At 37.4% G+C, this 24,284-nt stretch overlaps 1 protein-coding gene and 2 long non-coding RNA genes across 4 annotated transcripts in view; 2 read left to right on the plus strand and 1 right to left on the minus strand.

Moving 5' to 3' along the window:
• LOC110052995 (uncharacterized) overlaps positions 1-24,284 on the plus strand; it is a 208,340-nt gene that overhangs the window by 95,109 nt on the left and 88,947 nt on the right. The gene's annotated exons all lie outside the window — the stretch shown is intronic.
• Positions 5,607-8,699, plus strand: LOC110053051 (uncharacterized). Its single transcript, XM_089298119.1, has 2 exons — positions 5,607-6,790; positions 7,241-8,699. The coding sequence occupies exons 1-2, from the start codon at positions 5,970-5,972 to the stop codon at positions 7,770-7,772; spliced, it is 1,353 nt and encodes a 450-aa protein (XP_089154245.1). The 5' UTR covers positions 5,607-5,969; the 3' UTR covers positions 7,773-8,699.
• On the minus strand, positions 9,502-17,822 carry LOC110053052 (uncharacterized). 2 transcript variants are annotated; one of them, XR_002297104.2, is made up of 2 exons: positions 17,508-17,822; positions 9,502-9,837 (listed from the first exon to the last, which is right to left on the minus strand). It is a non-coding gene; the product is annotated as an uncharacterized LOC110053052 (long non-coding RNA). The 2 variants fall into 2 exon arrangements; XR_016209871.1 differs by lacking the exon at positions 17,508-17,822 and adding an exon at positions 12,196-12,403.

The raw sequence follows: 24,284 nt of genomic DNA on the forward strand, positions 1-24,284 counted from the left end.
TCCGCAGAGTAAACATCGAAACAAGTTTTAACGACACTATGTCTTATTCGGTCGTAATTTGTCGGAAGATGGGCTTCACCCAGTGTTTATTACAAGGAAGCCGACAAAAATTCCAAATTAAACTGAAACGAGTGCAGTAGATTTGTTAATTTTCAGCCACAAAATAAACGATAATAAAGAAATGTGGAGGCAATGTTTTTTATGAGTTTTCCATTGTTAATGTGCCGCGACTTTCTGATTAATCCTTGATTCAGATTAGTACGTCTACGACAAAAAAAAAATGCCTGCCTTGTGTAAATAAAGGCTGCAACGATTTGGGGCGTAACATCTCTTTCTTTCCCTGCACGTTCTCATCTCGAGGCTTATGCCGTGCCCCAGGCTTGTGAAACTAACAGATGCCGTTTTCTTTGGATTTTATTAACATAGTGAAGTAAACATAAGTTCTGTAATAATCATCTTTCGCACAATATGTTTATTTGAACGCTTACTTCCCTTGGCTCAGACACAGACGATCTTTTCCGTAAGTACTAAATCATAGAATTTTTTTCTTTTTACCTAACATTTGAATAAAACTGCTGTTTCATAGTTATTACTTGCACAATTTGTTGCCTCCACAACCAATTCTTAGATTCGGCTTGGGAAATTTTCTTTTAATAACCAAAGGTCTCACTTTACAAAGCGCCGGGAGTTTATACCTCGTAAAATTGCATGTCACTTTTTGGCGCTCATATTACGAAGAGGTGTCGGCCGGATTGCGATCCGGTTTAGCGTCATGTGAAATGCAAAGTTAAAAACTGTTCCGGGTCAATCGCCGAAAAAAAAAAAAAAGTGATTTAATGATAACCTACCTTGAGTTTGAACCGCTTAAGAGTGAGAGGAAGTTTGGTTTCAAATTTCTGTGGATTTTGGCTGGAATTAAACAGTGAAACAACCAAGTGAAAACGTCAGTCAAAACTGTGACGCATGAGATCTCGAATCTACGTATTTTTCATTAAGTAGGTAAATAAGCCATTTATGGCATGTCCCAATAAAACCTAAGTCAATGAAACAAAACCATCGAAACACCGACATCAGATCAACGGAAAAGAAAAGACAAAGGAAGGGGAAAAAACGGACAACAAACCCAAATAATTCGTTTAATTGTACTTTGAAGCCCACGTGATCAGACCCTGAACGGACTCGGAAAGGAATATTCCATCTCTGAGTTGGCCTAAGCCTCTCTATCAAAGCGAGGCCTGGTGCACAACCATTCATATGAAAATGAGTTAATTTGCATGTCCTCATTTTCATATGAAAGGATGGGCACCAAGACTCGCGTAGAGAAAGAGGCTAAAGGCAATTCGGAAATGACCTCTTAGTACGAAATATGCCTGGGATAGCAAGATGAACACACTAAGGGAATCATTTTTAGCCATTCTTCAAGAGAAAACAAGAGACTATCAATTTGAAAAAGTCTGCCCCATCGACTTTTTCAATTTGCGATCAACACGTTGTGCATGTGAAACTAGTAATAGTTGTAATAGTTTTACTGGTTTTACATGTACAGCTGTTAGAGTTTGAGGGTGTTCATTCCAAAGCCGAACGGTTCTATATACAGAAGACTGCTGGCCGGTAGCTGTTCTGTTCTACTGATGACAGTGCACAACTACAACAATTTGTAACATAACTAGCTGTCCAACAATGTAAATGTAACATGCCTTTTGACTTCCCTCTTTAATTAAAGGGCTGGTGTCACAGTAATACGTTGGGCACTGGGAGGCCCACTGCAAGGTTTCTAGCCAATAAAATTGTTAAGGCGGGGGTCTACATGAAGGCCGTATTTTAGTTGGGTATTATGGTTTTAATGCAAATATCTCATTTACATTTCAAGCAGTCAAGAATCTCTCTGCTCATCCCACACATCTATGTTTTGGGCTGCTTTGTAAATTTTTTTTGGTGATTTTTAGGTATATTTGGAGATAAATAGTTTTTCTCAAAGGATTAGTAAAACCTATGGAAACAGGAAATTTTGAAGATTTGGTATTGTTTTAAAAGTAGAATTTGAAGTTAAAAATTGGTAGAACTGGTGTTCCATAACCTTTTTTTTCCTTTTAATCCCTCTTTAAACTTTCTAAAATTTCACTTAAATTCAGGTAGACCCCCGCCTTAAGAGGGTAAGAATTATGAAGGTAAGAGAGTTAACCTCAATACTGGCCTTAGTCTCATGCAGGAGCCCATTACTCGGAGCCTCCATCTCCTATACTATCCCTGCCAGTCAACCCTTTCCCGTATCTTTATATTTTTAAAAACAACTCAAAACGTACAGTGGGTGTGTGTAACTTTTCCCCATATTTCCCGTCATTTCCATCTTCTGTTGGTCTTTAATTACCTCTGCTGTGTTTACGGGCTCACGTTCCAAGCGTCAGCCTCGCAAACTCACTGCAGCGGGTTGATTTAGCTTTCTACACTCAGAGTTGGCAAACAACTAAGTTTTTCACGTGCCCACAGATGAAGCCCAACTAGTAATTTTATTCTATCCTTGGGTGTCCGGCGTCCATCAGGGATTCTCGTGATAGCCTGAGACACAGGCTATCACAGGTATTTACAGTCAACATTTGAATCACTGCAAAGCCTGATTGGAAATATATCAGTGGATGCCGTGCAAACTGAATAGAATCATGAGCAGTTTAAGCCTTAGCTCAAATTCTATTGCAGCACTCAATTTATGGTCTACCAGGTCTGCCTATTTTGTAGATAAAAATCTACCCAGAGTTCGAGTTAGGAGGAGGTGCATTGTTACAAATATTGGGAAAATGCCTGGATAAGTTTTTGTGGAAGGGGACAAAAGACAGGTGTTGATCAAGCCTGCGTTTTTGACGGGAATAGAGAGTCCATGACTCGCTGCCACAGAGCAGAGTACTGAGCACCCAGGCTCAGTATACCTGTATCTTGATGTTGATGGTCAGAATGGGGTTGTCCCAGACCCTCAGTGCCAGACGGTTGTTGGCCGTTGCTGCTTTGCCGATCCACTTGTTGAGCTCGGCATCCAGGTAGAGGTCACTGGAGATGGTGGAGCCGAGGAGACAAGTCCTCGACGAACTCGAGTGTGAGGGTACCGTGATTTGAGCTGGCTTGGTTTTCTTATGGACACGGTCTTATAATTTGTATGCTAAAATAGAAAGTTCTGAGGGAAAAAAGGATGGCTCAGACAGCAGAACTGGTAAACTTTCTACCGTCAACTACAGGAAATAAAAGGCAAGGTCATCTCAGAAAACTACAAAAAGCCACAAAAATTTAACAACTAATTCAATTATCTAGGGTTTGGTACGAAACATTTAATCGAAAAAGTTGAAGAAGTACAACAAAAAAAGGACCCATCGAATGAAGAAGAAACGCAGCATTAAATTCACGGAAGATCCCAAAACACATCATCGTTCAGTTAGGGATAACAGATTTTCAGCTTAGAATTTAGCCTAGTAATCCAGTAAAGTTTGTCACATTCGATCGCGTCTTGTCCTTCCATGCTTGAGTGAACTTGACCGATTTTGAAGAAAGCTGTCGCTTGAACTGTTTTGTTTTCATATAGTTCGTTACAGTCTTCGACATCGAAAACATAGTTCGAAATTTCTCACAGTAATTTTGGAAAAAGCTTTTTATTTCTACGTGTCTGCGAACGTTCCACAGTCATTTACAGGATATATAATAATAGTTTAATAATACAGTTACTGCGATGTTGGGTCACAGAATTGTCAAGCATGGTTCATCTATTACTTGGATGTAAAGCTTCGAACTAAGGACGTATTTCGCCATTCACCGACTAATATAATGTTACAAACTATACCCAAGAACGGTTATCAGGATATGATCTTTGGTAAGGGCCTGAATAAAGTAATAACTATATTTCATTGCTACAATCAGCCAAATATCATCACTCTGGCTTTCTTCCTTCACGTCTTGCTCGTTCAATGTTCTTCATCTTCGGCAGGGCTTCCTACCTCAGCTAAAGCAGCGCCCAGTTTATTGTGGATAGCATGGAGCTCAAGATTTCGAATAATAGTAGAAAATGACACCGCTTTCCCACGAAACTGTCCTTCCACGTTTTCTCCATAGAAATGAAGGAATAAACACATTCATCTACTTTAACCTCGCCAGTTTCGTGGTTGACAACGAAGGCGAAAATTGAAGCGCTTAAGGAACCTTTGCAAGTAGCAATCGAATGCTTGACGAACGGATCTTTACCATTCAACATTCCAGTGTCATTTTGACCATAAGTCATGTTCAAAAAGTACACATGCTGCAGGTCAGATAACATGCCTCCAAACGACACTTGTGTGCTAGCACGGTGCGGATGACAGATGGTCAGCAGTCTAAGAGAACGAGGATACTTTAAACTTCTGGGATCAGGAAATCCGAAGGATGAAACATTTCGAAAGTTTTCTAGTTTGTCGAAGGCTTTCATCTCCAGAGGTTTAACCGTCGCAAACTTAGCTTTCTGGTCGTCATTTTCCATAGGCAGCAAGTACAACAAAGCATAATCCAGAAAAGCATCTCTAAGGCTAAAATATGAAGAAAGCAATTTCAATGCGACGTCGCATTTACTGACGTCATCTGTGTCTGATTTCCCGTCTCCGTGGAGGTTTCCTTTCAGGGAAGCTTCTAAAACATTTTTGTCTTTATTCTTGTCTGGTGGTGAAGCCCTTTCGATCCTAGCCACCTTGCGAGTTTCTTGCAAACTTCCGTTTCCGTTGTAAAAAGAGGTAACTCGCACATTCCCTGGTTTGACCAGACGAAAGTCGATTCCAGTGCCACTTTGCGAGCTTCTTATGCTGTGAGAATTAGTAATGACAACATCTTCATTGTTTTCTCGGATAAAGAAGCCCGTGCCGTAGGCCTGGGATGAGGTGAGCTTGACAGTGATACAAACCACTGCAGATGAAAAACGATCAAGGCAGTTTACTGCCTCCTCTGAACTCAGGAACAATCCATCTTCTTCAGCAAGTGCCTTGTCTTTGACGAACTTTGCCTTTTCTTCACTTGACAGATGTCTGAAGCCAAGGGCATCCTTCAGTGGAATATATCGTTGATGATAATTGGCGTCTGCTTTCAACTTGTCACAAGAATTCCAAGCTTTTTGGTTTTTTGTCAAACCTCTGCCAGCTTCTTCCCCCTCTCCATGATCGATGTCTGATTCCTCATTGTCTCCTTCATCGCATTCCCACTCACTGACATAGCAAAATTCTTGATTGGATGCCATTATAATACGATAATCAAGACTGTGAAAACATCGACCGGCACCAAGTTGGTGTATTATGCACTTCACGGTTTTGTGATCCGAAGACATGTTCAATGAGTTAATGACCAGCAATGACGCACGCTCATTTGAAGGGGTAAACGCGTTTTATTAATGAACACCTTGGTCTTTTTCCTTGTTTTAAGGACACAGAATGAAGTGCATTGAGAACTTTAACTTGGGTTGCAGAGAGGCCGATTCTAAACCATGATAACCATATTGAGTTACAATCAGTTAAATCTCATTTCCCACAAGCCATAACGTATCTGACCCCGTTTCTGCGTTATGGCCGGTATCCCATTAGCACTCAAGTTAACAGTCGTTACGATACTAACAATGACAATGCAAAAACTAAAAGAAACCCATAAATTTCAACTTTGTTTTGCACAACAATTACATCGACCGCACCCAGGAAGGAACAACATAGTTCGATACAGCTCACCACCTCAAAAACAAAGACCTTTGCTCTTTGCGGAATAAACTTAGAGCCATCCATTTCCATGAAATCAGCAGTTTACATCTCTAAATTAAACATTCCCCTAATAACAAATGCAATAAACCCATGTGACCTATTGTATAGTCATTAGACCATGAATTACGTTTATTAAGCAAATGCACTGCATTTTCCGCATTGAAAAATATATATCTACTCTATTTCGTGTCGCGTGTCTTGATTCACACCAAAACTCGGCTGACTGCAATGGAGACTGATGAAATTTGGCAGGGGAAAACCCTTTTGGAGCAGTTGATTAACATCATCAAACGCACGCCTGAGTCAGTTACCATTGATAAAGAAGGAGGAGAAGAATTCGAGGCAGCAGAGCACGAAAACATAGGAAACAAGGTGAAGCTTCGATTTCCAGTGCAAAATCCAAACGGTGGGAAACGTGAGCAGGACGTGTTGGGAGCTAATCGTCTCCTGAGGCTACCGAATGGCTTGCAGCTTACTTTCGGCCAAATTATTGCTTTAGCGGGAGACTTCTACGGTGTCCCAGAGAAGCCCATTATAGATCCATCTGAGAAACATAATAAAATGAAAACTGGCCGCCGAAAGCGTTTTATCGCAGCTTACAACACTCTAGCAAATGCGGAATACGACGGTATCAAGAAAATAATGACGGAAGAGAAGAGTCAAATTGAAGCTGCGCTAGAGTGTCAAGAAGGAAAGGTGACCATATCGGATAACGATGGACATGTTTGCATGGTTCCCAAAGATGTCTACGAGAAGTTAGGGAACTCCCTGGTAAAGAAATGGGATGAGCTAACTGGTGGTAAATGGATCTTCCAGGTTCCAGTCATATCCGGACGAATGATGAAGTTGGCACAAAACAATTATGACCACTTCCTACCTTATGCAAAAGACGCGTACATAGCTGGCCATGAATTAGCTTTGGAGAAGGCGAGGGAGGCAAGCAAAGTTGAAAACCAACAAGAAAAGATAAGGCTGCTCGAGGAAGCGTATTCCATCGATGCGTTTGCCTGCCATTTCCTAACAGATAGCTTTTCGAGTGGACATCTAAGGTAAGATAGCGAGTTTAACTGAATTAAGAACGTGAATGAATCGCTTCATGATCAAGATCAAGTGTGATTTGGGCTTCCAAACTCTGCTTTGGAACCTTCAGGTACATTCAGTCGAGTTCGCAAGCATCTACCTGTTTTGAAAATGGCTTCGTTAATGACAATAATAAATGTTGAAAACCCTGCGATGTAGAATTCAGATTTGTCAGACGCGTGAAAATTCAATTTTTATGGATGATTTCCTCCTAAGAGCTCTAATTTCAATGAATATTACTCAACGTTTTGAAAATTCCTTTTCCAAAACCTCTTGCTCCCGATCATATATCTGAGTCATAACACTGAAATTCAAGTTTCCTAGAATGTGATTCTATCTAAGCCAAAAAGCAAAACATAAAACACATACAGTATCAGTATTACCGAATGTACAATGAATCTGTAACATTTGACTGTCAGGACACCCAGACTTGAACTTGGAAAGCAAATTACACCTTCCAAAGTGGGCCACTTACTGAGCAAATACATGCACGATGAAGACAACAACTACGGTATCCGTGTTGCAAACAAAAGGGGTGAGAAGTGGATTGCCTACGGTGACGGTATGTTGCTGAACGAAGAAAGCGAAGGTAACATCAGAATTGCGGTAGATGCCGTCCAGGCGTCTGTCAACCAGGTTTACGACGCATTCCTTTATCACGAGAAAACGGTAGATTCAAGTGTTGTGACCGACTACATACCATTTGTAGACGCGAACGAGAAAAACAATTACCCTATGTTTCAGGTAAAAGATGGCAAACTGCTTCGTAGAGCTGACCTGAGTAACCTTAGTGATCCTACAACAAAAAGCAACTGGTCTGGCCTGAAAACAGTTCTGGAAGCGCGATCTTACAAGCCACGAGGATCAGCCATTGAAGAGTATGATGATGATATCGACTGTCGTAGTTGTAGTCAGAGCTTGCACCCTGACCTTTTGGCAGAGGATGTGTAGACCTCCATTAAGACTGTTACGATAAGCTACATTTTCCTGAGAAGATGGACATTTATTTGTACATTTGGTCTACATTTAGTCTTTTGCTTTGAACATTCCTTTGATTTATGATTTCCATTTTTAGTTTTCTCGGTAACTATCAAGTCATCGCCTTTAGATATTTCCTTATGATAAAGTATGTTCAAAATTTCAACTGATATATTGAATATTTTATATTCAGGGCTATATCAATTTGTGTGAACATGAGATAGTGTTTCTGGTGTGTGTGTGTGTGAAACATATTCAACGAAAAAGAATGGCACGTGTGGAATGTATAGCTTAAGGAATTATACGCAGTATATTTGGTTTTGGTTTCTTACAAGTAAATTTAACTCATTATTGATGTTAGAATAACAAGCATTACGGTTGGACATGTAGTTGTTTTCGGCAATGACAGTGTGATTGCTTCTAGAGTATGTGCTTTCAGGTCAGCGCCGGGATAAACCTAGGCCTTTGACCGTGTCTAGTTATGCAAAAATATTCACCCAGTCTTAAAATATAAGTTTCTTTCGTTTTTCTTTAACTGGATGACGTTGGTCTAAGTAGTTAGCAATGTGACCAGCATTCTGTCCAGCCACTAGAGTGATTATCTTAGTTGACCAAACCCTTGTATAGATAACAGCTTTAGTCAAATTATAATTTAGCTTTTGACTCTAAATCAAAAAGCGCTGCTCTGAGCATCAAAGAAGCCACAGTTTCTAAGCCTTGATTTTTTCTTCTGGAGTGAAGAATTTACTAATTATACCCAACTTCTGTGTAGATCTGCTTAGAGCGGGATGGAAGCATGTTGTACGATCTTAAATTCCTACCTTTGTATACGGCAGGCAGGTGTCTTAAGCTGTACTGTTATAGTGAACAGCAATAAAATGTGTGCTGACTTGAAAAGAAGTCCTGACCATCTCTCTGCTGGTTCAAGTTCAGATGGCGTATTTGAAGCCATTCAGACCATGGCAGTATACTATCTTTGTGATCAAGAAGACTTAATTTTAACTGGCACTCTCAGCCAACGCTATTTCAAGCACGCCAAGTTTGGTAACAGATTAAAGCCCTGTTTCTGACTCAGACCTCTACCTGGCCAAGATGGCGGTCGAAAAATTCTTTAACAAAAAATTGGCCGAAATATCATCAAATAATCCACGGTATGTTTCGAAACAAGTGGTATTTTATAATTTTCTGATGACGTCGTAGCTCGTGCCAACAAGCAGATTTGTTGCTTACTGTTCAGTTCAGTGACCTTATAGTACTGAGCATTCGCTCCCCTCCCCCCAAAAAACAAACGGTTGCTTGACAACGTTTAATCAATCTGGCATCGTTCATATTTCAAAATTGTAATGTCATTACAAAAATCTCATGTATGAGAGAATCGTTCTTTACTCGTGAAAGACCCGAGCTCTGTAACATTAATTCAAACATGGAGAGGTGATCATTTAAAAAGCGAACCCGAGATTTAATCCAAGACTTTGAAATGTGCGAGACTACTTTTGGGTCAGTTAACAAAACATCCCTTCCTCTGAAACGGTGCCTTTCCAATTCAAGTATGTATGCGTAAATTTTAGTTCTTTTCCACTTGACCACTAACTTAAGTGTCAACAATACCAGCGTGGGAAAATGACTTGTCCTATTTCATTAATTTTATCATCTCAGCTGCGCGATAAAACCAGGGGTGATGTTACATTGACGACTCCATGAGTTTTGTATTTGGTCACAATGTTTATTTGCCATACCTTTTTACACTGCGTTTGAATTTTGTTTTTATTCATTTTACCAGTTGACACAGTCATGATTATCTACTTTACACATTAAAATAAATTTACAGACATGTTCAAAGTCTTCTTTTGACGTGGCATTGTCTTCCATAAGATTCAGTCCAAAGGAAACTTGAAGATAAGATAAGCTGATCAGTGGCCGTGCCGGTTTACTGTTCATATCGATCTTTCATTGGAATAGCAAATTCATCCTTTTTTCTCTTGAGAGACGAACAAGCGATCTCTGCCGTTTCACAGATACGGTGAAGGCTAAATGTAATCTGAAAAAAATAAGTATATTTCAGTTATGACTATTTCAGACTCATTTTCTGAAGGATTCCAATGATATGATCTCGGAAAATTAGAGTTGAACAAGATTGTGTAAAGATGGCCTTAGTCGCCCGTCATATAATGAAGGATTCTAAACATGTTATAAGGAGGCAGTATAAGATGGTGACGGAGTTTCATCAGTCACAAAGCTAAAAAATTCTCACGGGGTAAATTGGCAGGAGATCGCAAGTGACGGGACCTCACAGACTTAAGGGCAATTAAGCATTTACTGGTGCGACAGGAACTTGCGCTCGGACGAATTTAGTGCACATCCTTGCAGTGAAGATGTTATATTAGAATGATTACATTCCCTTTGAATAGAACCTCTGATAAACAGTGAAAACCGCAATGGATGGAACAGTCAATAAAATGTTACTTTAAGCAGCTATTCAGACGACAGCCTTCTTTGGTGCTAAGAGGTATTGATCGACTTTTGAGATCGGATTTTTAGACAAAGCTTGAAAAACTATTTTATTGATGTCTCCAACTTTTAAGGAAAACTAGTAAGATAATGTTCAAACTTTTGTAATGAATATACGACAGAACCGGAATAGACGTAAGCTAATCTGCATATAACGACGTACAATCTACTATTTTGTAAATAAATAAATAAATAAATAAATAAATAATAAAAAAAAAAACACTTTTAGTCAGACGTTATTTTGAAATTGTTTTTTCACAAGCCTTCCTGGTTTTCATTTGCAAGTCTTTATAGCTAACACCAAAATGTCTAAAAGTAATTTAAAAAATTAACACACCGAGCGTTTAAGTTGAAGAGCAGATCACAGTTCAGTTGAATTAGATCATGACTGATGCTAACATAGTCAATCAAACCAAACCGAGTGAACAACCTTAGTTTTTTAAGTGTGGCAATCGTGAGCTAATATTCTCTCTCTTGCAGAACTTAAATCATCCAAAAGTGTGACCCAGACAATGCAATACACCGGAGAGGTTTATCGTTGATAGCATTTACCTTAATTTGCACTCTAAAGTGACTTTATTTTTGATAACTCAATGCACTTTGTTAGTGCGACCTATGATCAAAACAAACGAGTTTCGCGACTATATACCTTGATGCCGTTTTTCAGAAGCGATAAGTGCTCTGCAATTATACCTTTTTGCTTTTCTTGACCGGAAACAGCGCTCATAGAATGAACTTAATTAATTTGTTTCTTAATTCTAACTGTACATTTTAAATCTTATCTTAATTCTAACAGCTTGGAGATGTTTTTAGTCATTCGAGTTGCTTTCTAGCCTCTGGTGTAGTGTCTATTAACTCCGTGCTGATCACGTTACTCACAAGAGAAGGAAACTAGACGAGAAACCACACCAACCAAAAAGGAGAATCAAACAAAAGGAAAGACAACTGTTCAGGCTTATTTGACCTACATGCGTCTGCTTAATGCCTCGTAAAGTTTTGACTTTAATTGACAGTTAGCGAGCCGTTTGATTAAGCGCTTTCCTATAGCACTGTGCTATGAAATGGACAAAGGAACCCTCTTCCCCAAGCCTAACGCCTTCATATCTGAACATCATAGGTCGAAACTCCATTAGAGTTTTAATATATTCATACCTAGCTGTTTAGGAAGTCGCAATTTGCCAGGCGCCAGAGATTATCAAAAGGAGTCAATTTCGAAGCACTCTACAATGACCTTTCTCAGATATATCGCTGCTGGGGGAAAGCAATCAAACACGAAAGTCTAAAACAGGGAAAAAAATTCCACATAGGATCGAATAAAAAAGACATATATTTAAATGGATCGATTCCTTCCCTGAAATCACTTTGCGGTAGAATTTTAACGAGGACGTTTCTTTATGACCGCCCTTTCTTAGAAGCATATCTAAGAGCCTTTTCATCATTTGCTACAATTTTGTGGTAACTCCCACCAGTTGATCTGTCCATTTCCTAATGCGTTTTTGATAAAGACTATAACGACGCCTGGCGCGGCAGATTTAATAACGTTGCTTACTTTCTTACCTCGTTAGAACGGTAAATTGAGAGTTTGCCAGCATTAATGGCATGCAGAAAACGCAAAATACTTAAAAATTTTAATACACCATCCTTTGCTTACTTTTTAAGCTTGAAAAGAAAAAAAATTGAAAGCGTTTTTGAATGATGATATGTTCTTGGCGTTTAATTTGTGGACTTGCTTTGAGGCAAAATGTTTAATGAACTTATTTCAATCTGAAGTTTATGTTATTCGCTCGGAAAGCGAGGTAATACAAAGGCCATGTCTTACTTTGAACTGAAAACAATAAAATGTTAGCTGTTTCGAAAGTTAAAGAGTAAATATGGCTGGTATAGGTACCTGTTGGTTATCTTCTCCTCGTTTGCCGATATTTCCTGCTCCTGCTGTGAACGCGTGCGTTTGAGGACACATGGAGAAAGCCACAAGAACAAGTAGAAAAACGGCGGAGAATCTTGAATTCATTTTGAGAGGAAAGTATTGCAGTCAAGAAGACAGTGTTGCCTAATCTTAATCCAATTGTGATGTGGGTTTCTACTCTTCAACTGCGCCGCTTTTATATTAATCTGTGATCAAAAGCCTTCCGGTACACTGCATCCAGCGGGACACGATGCGATAATCCGGTATAACCGGCAATAGAATATCAATGGGACTTTGACGAGATTGTTCCCACTGGAAAGAATAAAGCGGGGTTCTTAGCTTAAGTTCCTCTTTATGAAATAATGATGTTCTTCCCCGTGAGCAAAACAGAGGAGACGGAATTAGGGAGATATTGTGCAGCCCACAAGTGAATTAACGCACGAGAAGGCGATAAGTGACAGTATTTCATTTAGTGGGAGTAAAACGTGTCAAATATGCGTCTGTGTTTTTTGATTGAATTAGGTTTTTAATATGAATCAGCGGTAATTTAAAAGTAAAGTTATACAATGCTATTTACAGTACTGCATTTATTTAATCACGAATGCTTGTAACAGCCATAACCTTGATATTTTAACGTATATGTTTGAAAAAGGTGCGAAATTGATGATTCTCGGTGGTTTAGGAAAACTGTTCGCGTGGAGCTTAGCCTTTGGTTGAAATTAGCGACTTTGGAGGCAGTGTAAAAATAATGCGTTAGTTACTAGTCATTAGCAGTTATTTATATTTCCGCCGGCGAGGAAATTTTAAGTTAATTTGCAATTACTTTTTAGTCTAAATATTAAAGGAAATTTAATATTTTTTCCTAATGATTTATTATCATAAATTCATTTGGTTCATAATTCTACACTTGAATATGTCTGCATGTTGTTTATGCTTTTAAACCACACACGTCGTTTTGTGATATCAACACATCAACGAAAAGATTACTTTCCACGGAGCTGTTTCGTAGTAAATGGTTTGAACCCACGAGTATTAGTAATTCGGCGTAAAGTGTTCCCGTAACGGTGAGGGCAGTTCTGAAAAGAACTGTTCTTCGTGACTTTTTTGAGTTTTTTTCGTTTATTGTCGGAGGGATAGCTCTGAATAATTAAGAAATAGCACGAAATGATGAATTACACTTGATGTGATGACGGAATAACAAAGTAAATCTTCTAGAGCAGGCGCAAGTTTATCCAGTTTGCGTATCATTGGAAAGGTTTGTCCTTATACAAAACATAGATTATTTCAAAAAAAAAAAAAAAATTACATGTTCACATTAGTATTCAGGCAACAATAAGACTTTAGGGAAGTGGTCAAACTATTATACATGTTAAGGTTTAAGATATGCACTGTAAGCTTTGGTACTCAACTCAACGAATTTGCCCAAACATATTAGGAAGCGGTTCTTTTCTATTGCTGTAGTATTAAGCCTGACCTTCGTGTGCTTCGACTTTCAGTTTCGTTCTTGTTACAGACTACTTTGTCAAAAACAAAATGCGTTACTGTTTAATGTTCTACTCTAATTAGCCCAGCATGTTCATTGAAAACGTATTATAATTTTCTTGTTTAATGTCGCTAATAAAGCTGAGCCAACGTTGTCTTTTTGTTGGCATAAACGTGTCCTTTTCTCTTTGTGGTCTTTTATTGGTTTATCAATTTACAAAATCCAGCAAAACCGCTCATTCTGTGTGATTTTCCACTTGTAGATTTCTTGGCAAAATGCTATTTTTACATCTGAAACATAAGGGAATCTCTTGGAAGGACCAATTAAATAATACATTGTTTGACGTGTAGATTCATGAGCAAATAAAACGCACGCGTTTGTCACTTTATCCGAAAGCTCAAAAAGGTGGCATCAATAGAGAATTACCAACTATTAACACTCGCTTTAATTTGGATACAAAAAATATTAATGATCTTCGCATAGGTCACAATTGTGGCACGTCATTGTGCAGCTGGCTGTTTACACAGTGAATTGAATAATTTCCAGGTGAGCTAAATGAACTGACACGTTGAAAAGGAAACGGCATTGAACATAGTTTCCCTTGTTAAATAACGACAAAGGTTTAAAAAAGAGAATCGGTAAAACAGCGCAGCAGAGGAAACTGTTAAGAGAATAGGACTTGATTGCTATTTCTATACCGTTTAATTATGTTTTTCCTTCCCCCAACTCGATGGAGAACTTTTCTAAACGAAAACAAAGGCCAAGAAATTATTTAACGTAATCATTGTCACCAGCATTCGGCTAACCGGAAACTTGTTTTTTGGCTTAATGCTTATTCCAGCTTTAAAGATTTTCATTCTCGAGAGAAGCTGTTATTCTGTGCCGTTTGAAATGTAAATTAAACGTTAATCATAGGAAAATATTGAAGACAACTGTAAAGTTGTGCAACTTTTCGAATAAAACATTAACAAAATTAGAAAAAATAAATAAGTAAACCAGTTTTACATAACTTGAAAAGGAAGCACTTAAGATAGCGATTAAACGATAAATTATCAGCAATGTTTGCGGAATTAGAACAGCATCGTCTGCAGGTGATTCCACGTGCTTGAGGTAATAAAAATTCCTTCCAGTTTTAACAGTTGCAAATTTATTTCTTCCGTGCAAGCCATTTACAACCAAACGAAAAGGAAGCCTCTCTGCAATCTGTCATTTAATTTGTGTTTTGAGGAAAGAATTAAAAGTCGCTTTTTTTCTCGCTGTGAACAGCTGTATAGGATCAACGGAGAATGAGGGAAACTAAATCTAGGCTTTGGTTATTGCCGTAACTAAACAAACTTAAAGCGAGCCAACCGGGCACGTTTCGGTTAAAACATATCTTACGGCAAAACCACAGCGACAAAACAGTGAGGAGCGCCGGACCTGTGAAGACCTGGATCGACACATATGTTGAAATAGTAAATGAAATCGGGAAATTGGTTCTGACTACAGGGAGAGGAGATAGGACAGATATCAAACAAAAATTAAACTGTGGTTAATTTTTTATTTGATTTCTGTCTTATCTCTTCTCCCAGCCCTGAGGATCAGTTTCCCGATTTTATTTAAAATTTCGGTTATCATTCACTAAATCAATTATTATCTCATTTGTAAATCAACTATAAATTTATACATATTCCATCGCGTAAAAACTCGTAGTAACAGTAACAACAACAGTGCAAATTAAGTAATATAGATGACATCGTAAAGCATTGAAATAAATAAAGTATAAAATTAAAATCGAAATTTTTTCTTCGTAGCCACGACTCCTTTCAAGTAGATAAGTGCTGCACTAACATTCCGCGAGCACTATGTTCACATGACCAATTCTGATTTACATGTGCAGCGCTGCAACGCCTGTTATCTTGGTTAAACCAAGACACTAATTGTCACTTGTAACGTCTCAGCTATTTTCTTCGAAAACTTGTCGCGAACTGTGCAGACCAGAATGCTTCTCGATCGTGTATTCTGGAACTTCTTTTTAATTCCAATTAAAATTCAAAGAGGAATTCCGCAGTCTATATCGGATTCAATCTGTAATAGTGCTAACAGTAGCCACATGCATGCACACGCTGTGGACCTGACATATTTTCAGTCTGTTCTCGTAAAATGCAGGGCAGAACAGAACTCAATAATAAGAAGTGTCTTGGAGCCTAAAGTAGCTTTGGACCAATTTTATTAAATTTTAGGCAGTTTTGCCTATTTTTGGATGCTTATAAGACATCAGATAAGGGCGCAGAAAACTTGCAATAGAACGTATTTTTCAAAACTCCCTTACTCTTAAACTGGGAAACGAGGTGTATTACTATGTTAAGATGAAAACAATATCGACAGTGCTCGACTTTGCTGGCTATCAATTGATGTGGTGAAGGTAACAAAACTTCGACGACTGCTCTGGTAAAGCGGCAGAGACATTGACTATTCTCTGAAATGTTCGTAATGCAGATCATCGCTTTAAGACAAAGACGACGATTGATCAAATTTTAAATGCAATACAACAATGTTTTTAGCATCATCTTCACTCTTCAAATAAGACGTATTAGTAGCAATTTAAAAGTGTTATCCAAACCATTACGAAGAATAAGCTCAGAATATTGATGGGAATGTCTCCTTTGTTTGTCATAAATTTGGAGAAGGCATACAAAGTTTAACATTTTTTTAAAGTTCGCAGTGTAATTTCTATATCTTTATTTCTTAATGTTGTTCATAAAAGCAAACCCATTTCGCCAGATTGCTTAAAACCATTAACAGATCAACAAAGCATGTAATTAACAAAAAAAAAATGGACGACGGAAAGAGAAGAATGAATTAAATACATAAAGATAGGTGTGGTAGTCAAAAAGATCAAGAAAGCTACATACGTTCCCAATCAAAACATTCTGCAGAAAAACACAATTTTTGAGAGTTTTAGCAAAATCGTTCCGCCAAAAAAGTGTAAACTCACTTAAATAAATCGGGAGGTACATTTTATAATGTAAATAAGGGTGTTAATGCAAGTTTCAGAGGAATTTCAGCAATAAAGGCCGAGTACGCCACATTTTTTCGTGCTTTGGAGGACAGCCATTTTCCAAGGTGTTTTTCGTCACTTAAAGTCTTGCGGACACTGAAAAAACGAGCTGTGAGTATATGAGAAATTGCTTCATTCTAGACGATAGCAAAATTTGATCCCAAGAAATAAACACTATAACTGGGTATTAATTTAAGGGCGATTTGAAAAATGGCGTTTTATGCGGAAACTTTTAAAACTGGAAAAACTGAAATTAGTTTGGAAAGCGTTTATTGAATAACAATAAATCTCAAGAACGCATGCCGTGGTTTTTCAAACACAAACTAAATCGTCATCCGAACTGAAGTTTTGACTTTCGCTTTGAAAGTGCAGTCAACTGAAAAGGTTGCCATTAATAGCCATTAGGTTAGCAGGTTTTGGTCCTACAATGTAGATATTAACGATCTATGGGAGAAACCCGCCACAGACACAAAATCTGATGAAATAACTATGTTTTGTTACTTAGTTACAGGTGTAGTAGATAAACGGTTCCAAGCTTTTGGATAAAAGCAAATTGAAAATAGTTTTCAAACTAGAAAACGTTGTATATATAAGTGGGGAAGATCTAATTTTCACAGGTTAATACAGGTCTTCAACACCTTGACGTGAACATATTCATCGAGTTTAATACTTAAGATGTGAAAAAATATAATGGGCATATATTTCAAACCAAAAAAAAAAATTAAATCTGTCACGTTTGTTAAAACTTAAAATAGCGAAGGTGTTAAATACCTGGTTCTTATGATCCACCGCTCGCTTGCCATTACCGATATTCCCTGCTCCTGCTGTAAACGCGTGAGTTTGAGGAATCATGGAGGCAGCGACAAGGACGACAAGGGAAATGACGGTGAGTCTTGAAAACATTTTCAAACGAAACTGCTATGGCCAAGAGGGTGTTGCTTGATCCTAATCCAGTTCTTTCTGAACTTCTGTTATCTAGCTGCAACCCTTTTTGATAAATTGGTGATCAAAGTTCTTCCGACGGACAGAAAAGGAAGGGATGCGAACAACACTAACAAAGAGTTAAAACAACCTTTTATGAAGCTATTCTTCGTCCTCCTTATAAAGCAATGATCGCTGTTCTCTTCCGTGAGCGATAGGGGAAGGCTCAATTAGGAAGGCATACAACCCACAAGTGAATTAAACACACTAAAAGGCTGTAACTGACGGTTTTCCATTTAGCGGGATTGATTTGTGTCAAGCATTTCTCCGCAGATGTGTGATGTGATTGAATTAGGTTTTAAACGTGAACTGACGGTAATTTCAAAGTAAACTTTTACAATGCAATTTTAAGCGCAAATAGTCTGATATAAGAAAACATTTCGAGTTGAAATTCGGGAAATTTTAATCATAATAAACATCGTTTCACATGATGTCCGACCCAGTTTAGAAAGCGCTTTTTTCCACCCGAAAATTACACAACTAAATATTTAAAAGTTTAATAACAAAGGGTTTAATGTTGTAGCCATTAGCATGCATTTTTTAAAATTTCCTCCGGTGAGGAAATTTGATATTCATTTGCAATGATTTTCACTCACTCACTTCAGAGGAAATTCAATTCCCTTTTCTTAATGACTTTTCTAAAGTTTGCGTGGTGCATGATTTTTGCTCTTGAACCTGTCTCCAATGTACACTTTTAAGACCAGCTTTTAAGACATCAACGTACATTATTTTAATTTTCCTTTTCACGTTTAACTTCATATAATTGCGCAACAGTATACCTGTTCAAAGCACAAATACATCGTGATATTTCGCCGGCCATTTGAACGAAGTTAGTTTATAGACAAGAGAGAGCTACATCAGATTCAACTTGTTTACCTAAAATAATAATTTAAACCGGCAATTGTTTTCACAAACAACCCAGATTTAAACAATAATAGTTCATCTACATTTTTAAACCTTCTTTACACTAAAAGTAAACTTTGCAAGTGCCCGAAGTCTCGGCAATATTTCTTTCTAGTTTCCCCCGGTGAAACTGAATGTCATAAGCGATGATGCGATTACTATCGGCCCAGACTATTAGCCTTTTCAAGCCTTGCATGAAGATCTGCTACACTTTCGCTGGCAAGTACATTTATTTCTCTTAAGTTTAAAAAAGTAAAAAAGACTTGAAATAACTATAAAAAGTAGCATATAATACGTCAAGATCGATAGAGGTGTCTCTTCAGATAAAACCAGTAACATCTGCAGATTTCCGTATGCGTTTGGAAGAAAACAATGTTGGTTTTCAATTTGGTGTGGAGCAACTTATAGCCACAATTATCATCGCATGGGTTTCCGTCAAAAACCAAGCGCTATATGCATGGTTAATACAACTGCGTTCTTTTATAATCCAGGGAGTTTTTCATCGGACTGGCAAACTTCTTAGGAGTGACCAAAAAAACCAACATTTAATTATATTGGAAGTCCACAACTGTGGACAATCGTTTGTTTTGTGCTCATACACTATGCATGAATTACGTAATGGAAACCTTTCTATTGGTTTGTTCTGCAGGTAGAAATAAACGACTATCGTATTTCGTACAAAAAGAAAAAAAACATCAAAGAACTTTGTCGTGCTTCATAAGTATTTTTCTCAATTACTGGCTTTATTTGGTCGAACTGACCAGTGCGTGTTGGACCGTTTTATTGAGTTTATAAGGTGGTGTTTACATGATACTCGGGCGACTTCTTTCCCGTTCCCTCTTATCGCTCTCTATTTGTTAACTTGGCACCATTAAATCTCAAACCGGAGCGATTCATACCGGTGCAAGTTCACCCCTGTTGCTGCACCGAATATTCATTACAATATGAAAGTTTATTCCCATGTCATGCAAACGCGGTATGACTGTTTAGCTCTGCTTGTTTCATATCCCTTGAGGTTTCATTGATTTTACGGCAGTGTATTCCTCACAATGCCATGAAAACAGCTCATGTAAACACGGTATGACTTTCAGCTCGTACTGCCGGGTATGAAAGCGGCGCCGGTATATATCATGTAAACAACTCTAATATCACCTAAGAATGTAAAAAGAGTATAAAAAAAAGCAAGATTTTTTTTAGATAAAGGAAACTTTTCAAATACGAAGTGCAATTATACAGTTCGTGCATAGCAATTGTCCAATCAAAAGTAGTTTTGATCACAGAGTTGTAATGCGACACTTTTGCTTTGCTGAAAACCATAGTGAACTAAGTGAAAACAAATGAGATTCAAGCATTTCGCTGCTGATAAGATTAGAAATTTATTTCTATACCCTTGTTTTAACTGTTTTAGTTTATATACTCGGGTGAAAGTTTCCTTCGTCGCAAACAAACCTGATTTACGTGTGATTTGCGAGCCCGTTTAAGAGCCTGTTAATTTCAATACAATCATTTATAAAGTTTCAGAGACCAAAAACTAAAAACTAGTAACGCGTACATTACGGTCATTACTAGTAAATAAAATATTTAGAAAACCAGTTAAATTAAATATTGTCCTGACACAAAGTTTAACCTGTGTGTTCATCAGTTAGTAAGGACAAAGCTTCAAAAATTGCTGTCATTAATGGAAAATTATCAGTAATTAACTCTTGCTTTCGCCATTCACAAAAATGTTAATTGCTTAGGTTACAATCTTGTCGGCATGTGAAAGTGCAGCTGGCTCATGGCTCTGTGAATCAAATACTTTTGAATGAAGTAAATGAACTGACACGTTTGAAAGGAAGCAGACGACCAACATCAGTTGAAAAGCCTCTATTCGAGTTTGCTCCATTGAAATAATAGTAATGGTAGAAACCTCTACTTAATTTGTAGCTTTTACTCGTCTGTTGCTTAAAGATGGTGTCGGGGAGAGCTCGTTCATCTGACGTGAGAAATGATGAAATGCATGTAAGGGCAGAATAACAATAAAAAATAAAATTGAACTGAAAATCACACGGTATTAATAAATTTGGGTTATTATACTTTTCAAATAAATTTCAATAAAAGTCCACAAAACATTTCGTTCAAGAAACCTTATTCTTTATTATTTGTCCTTTCCAGCTGAAATCGAACATCACGGCCAGGTGAAGTGACTTGTAGTTCTAGAAGGTCATTGATGATCTTATGATCGGCGCTCTTCACTTAGTTCCAAACAAGTCGATAAAGAGGCTGCGAGTCAGCGAGCTTCTTCTATTGTAACAATAAAATTGTAGATTCTGTATTTGAACGGTCTGTAGGCTGGCAATCACCCGTGGAAATTTTTTAAAAGCACAAATAGAAAACAACCTATTTACCACTAAATTCTCAAAGCGTTTGCCTAAAAAGTAAAAACGTAGTGAGTTCTATCACTTGATTGTACCCACGTTTGATAGACCAGACTATGATGTGGCCCAAGCAATTCCCATGTTTATAAACCAATCAGATGGCGGATAACTCGTACGTCCGGTCTAGAATTCCTGGCTAACTAATAAATCAGTGACAAAAAAACGGCACTTTTATCGACTAATAAATTCGATGTTCAATACTAAATTCGACATTTCCTGGGTAAATCCGTTGATATCACCCGTGACATTTTGGCATCAGCCATTCTGCTAGCCAATCGTGTAACCTGATTTCTGTGATACTCTTAAAACGCAGTGATTTCATCTCCGCTTCTCTCAAATAGTAGCTAGGTGCATGACGGGATTTAATAGTTGTCAGAAAACTGATAAAACTATTAAGAGTTTGTAGCGGAGTTCCAGCGGCCCGAAGGGCCGCCAACGGAGCACCATAACTGATCATAACTGTAGGAACAGAAAAAACATGCATGCATAGACACAAAGAACCATGCAACTATTTTTTCATGGTCAACATGGCTAGCGGCGTGGATCGCGGGCGCGAGCACCCCACGATGACAACGTCGCGGAACATGAGTCGTGCAGGTTTGTTTTAACAGCGTACATCTTTGATTTTGGACATCCATGTTATGATCAATTGACACCTGTCAAAACAAGGTTTCTGCTGAATAGTATCACGTGACCATATCGTGAGCTCAGGTTTAGAGCTCATCGAGGCCAAGTGTTTTTTAAGTTGACTGCTGCCCAGATACTGCTTTTCGATTGAAACGCAGGCTCAATCCAGGTTAACTTATTGTAATCAGGAGCTCCGCTTTAAGGCTTGGCTAAATCTATATATTATGGCTTTTGGGGGACGTCGTTTCAAAACTAGAGACTTTTGTATGGATATTGAATTATCTTTCAAAGTCCAGTTGGTCTTACCCTGTAGTTCACCATAAAAGCATGAAACTTGGTCAAACGACCAATCTTAACGCGATCTTTCATGTGGTGTCAGTTTATCGATTGGTTTAAAATTTAAAACAAGCCTCAATTCCCTGGGCAACACCAAAATGGCCATTTAGGAAACATGTGGTCAGGCCCCTACACGACAATCTTGTAAAACGTTACTTTTATTATATTAACTAAGTAGGAAACGCAATTCTTAAAAGATTGTTTTAAATTGAATAGGAGGAGAAGGCCAAGAAACCATCTTAGACTGTCGTCTATAAAATTGGAATGCACCAAAAAGGCATTTTATGTTATCATGACCGCGTAGGTTTTAGACGTTGTTAATAGATACTTTTTTTTTAAGTCGTTAGATGTAATATGTACTTCTAACCAGATTGGTGATCTGTTTTTATATGGGGTCCTGGACTCTTTTACAGATTATGACTGGCTTTTCTTGTTACGTATTTAGTTGTTATTTTGCGTTTACTTGTAATATTTTTAGCGCCATGAATTGTAATAAACACAAACAATAAACTTAATTTATAGACTAATTTTTAGCAATAATATTTATTATTATTATCTTTTTTGTTTTAACATTAGTTTATTTTATTAATTGTAAGGGCCTCTTACGATATCATTTCTCTACTTTGCATACACTGAATAAGAAACCATAGTTAAATTAAGTTATCTATTCTATTCTTAATCAGACGCAGCATTTTGTTTAATATTGCGTACCTTTTTTGGGGGTGAGAGTTGGGGTTACGGGTGTGTTATTTCAATTCTAAGAACTCCGTCCCAGTCCCCTTTGCTAACCTGCTACTCTGCTCCGTTGCGACTAGAAAGTATCTATTTCAAGATATCAAATCTTCACACTCCCCTGGGATTTTTGAACACTTTTAATAATGGTGAGGGAGGGCGCATGTGTATAAAAACCAGAAATATTGAATACACATCATTAGTTTACACTACCTCAAGAGAGAAGTAACTTTTTTGAAAAATTGTATGTGACAAAAATAAAAATAGTATTTGACAATGAATACGCGAAAAAATCTCATATGAACTGTAAGCGAGATATCTACCCAGACAAAAAAAAAAAGGAACAGAGAGAGAGAGAAAAATTCAGCCAAAGATGTACTGACTTATCTCTATTCAATCTCTCTGACCATTGCCACTACAGCTGCAATATTAGGTTATTTACTGTTACTATATCATATATTTTGTACGTAATTATGCTTGGCGTTTTTTAAAGGATTTTAAAATTCTTCATTTCTCGAGACCAAGGGGCTTTCGCAAACCACTGTAAATTGTAATATATAATGAAGGTTATCATGAAGACTTATTTTTGCTTTTGAGCAATCAATCATTGTAAACGGAATCCTATTTTGCTATGAACGACAATTACTAGTGTCTTAGACATTAATTTACTAGTTGATTGGCTTACTTTGTTCGTTTAGTTTAGACAGTTTGGCGTTATTAACTGTCGGAACCTCATACAATACTATTTTGTAGTTTTATCTGATCGGTGTGAAAACAAATAACATCTTTATTGGAAATGTAAATATTGTAATTGATTTCTTCGCAACCAATATGGCATTTGTTTGCTGTGTTAAATAAATTCCGAGTTATACTATTTTTTTTCTTTGCTACTCAATACAGTGAGCTTAGGTTGCTTGAAGTATGAAGTATGACGTATGCGAGCTTTTCAGCACAATCCACACAAATACTGTGACTTTACGTAGCGATAAATATGTGCAATACATCTTTCTACCCTTACACTATTTTTTTTTAATAGGAATATTGTTTTTCCAGCCGAGGTTGAATATTATTTTTCTGCCGATTTTAGACTGAAAATATTCTTGTGAATATTCTTAGATTATAGCATGACTTTTCTGTTTTCGAATGTATTTTGTGTCTGGATGGTGTTAAAGTAATTTTGGAGCCAGCCTGCAGGCATTAAAGCCTGATATCACACACATAATTTCTTGCAGGAATGTGCTAATGCCTTTTAGGGAAAGAAATAATTTTATAGTATTTTATAGTATTTTATAGTAAGTTTCAACACACAAAATTATATTCTTTTTAAAATCTCAGCCTCGGGTTTATTCTTAAAATATTCTCAAAAATTTACAAATTTGAACCTCGATATTCTAATAAAACATATTCTTATAAAAAAAAAGAGTGCAGTAAAAAGAATAAAACTTAATTTCATTATTCGTGAAATTGATCATGCCGAATTTGTTTTGAAAAAATTTTGAAGAAACTTGGATTGAAGTAGTTCAAAATCTCCTCACTGCTTTTTCTAGCGTTC

The sequence above is a fragment of the Orbicella faveolata genome, unplaced genomic scaffold (genome assembly GCF_042242905.1).
Source record: "Orbicella faveolata isolate gen_17 unplaced genomic scaffold, um_ofav_v1 contig_3, whole genome shotgun sequence".
NCBI lineage: Eukaryota > Metazoa > Cnidaria > Anthozoa > Scleractinia > Merulinidae > Orbicella > Orbicella faveolata.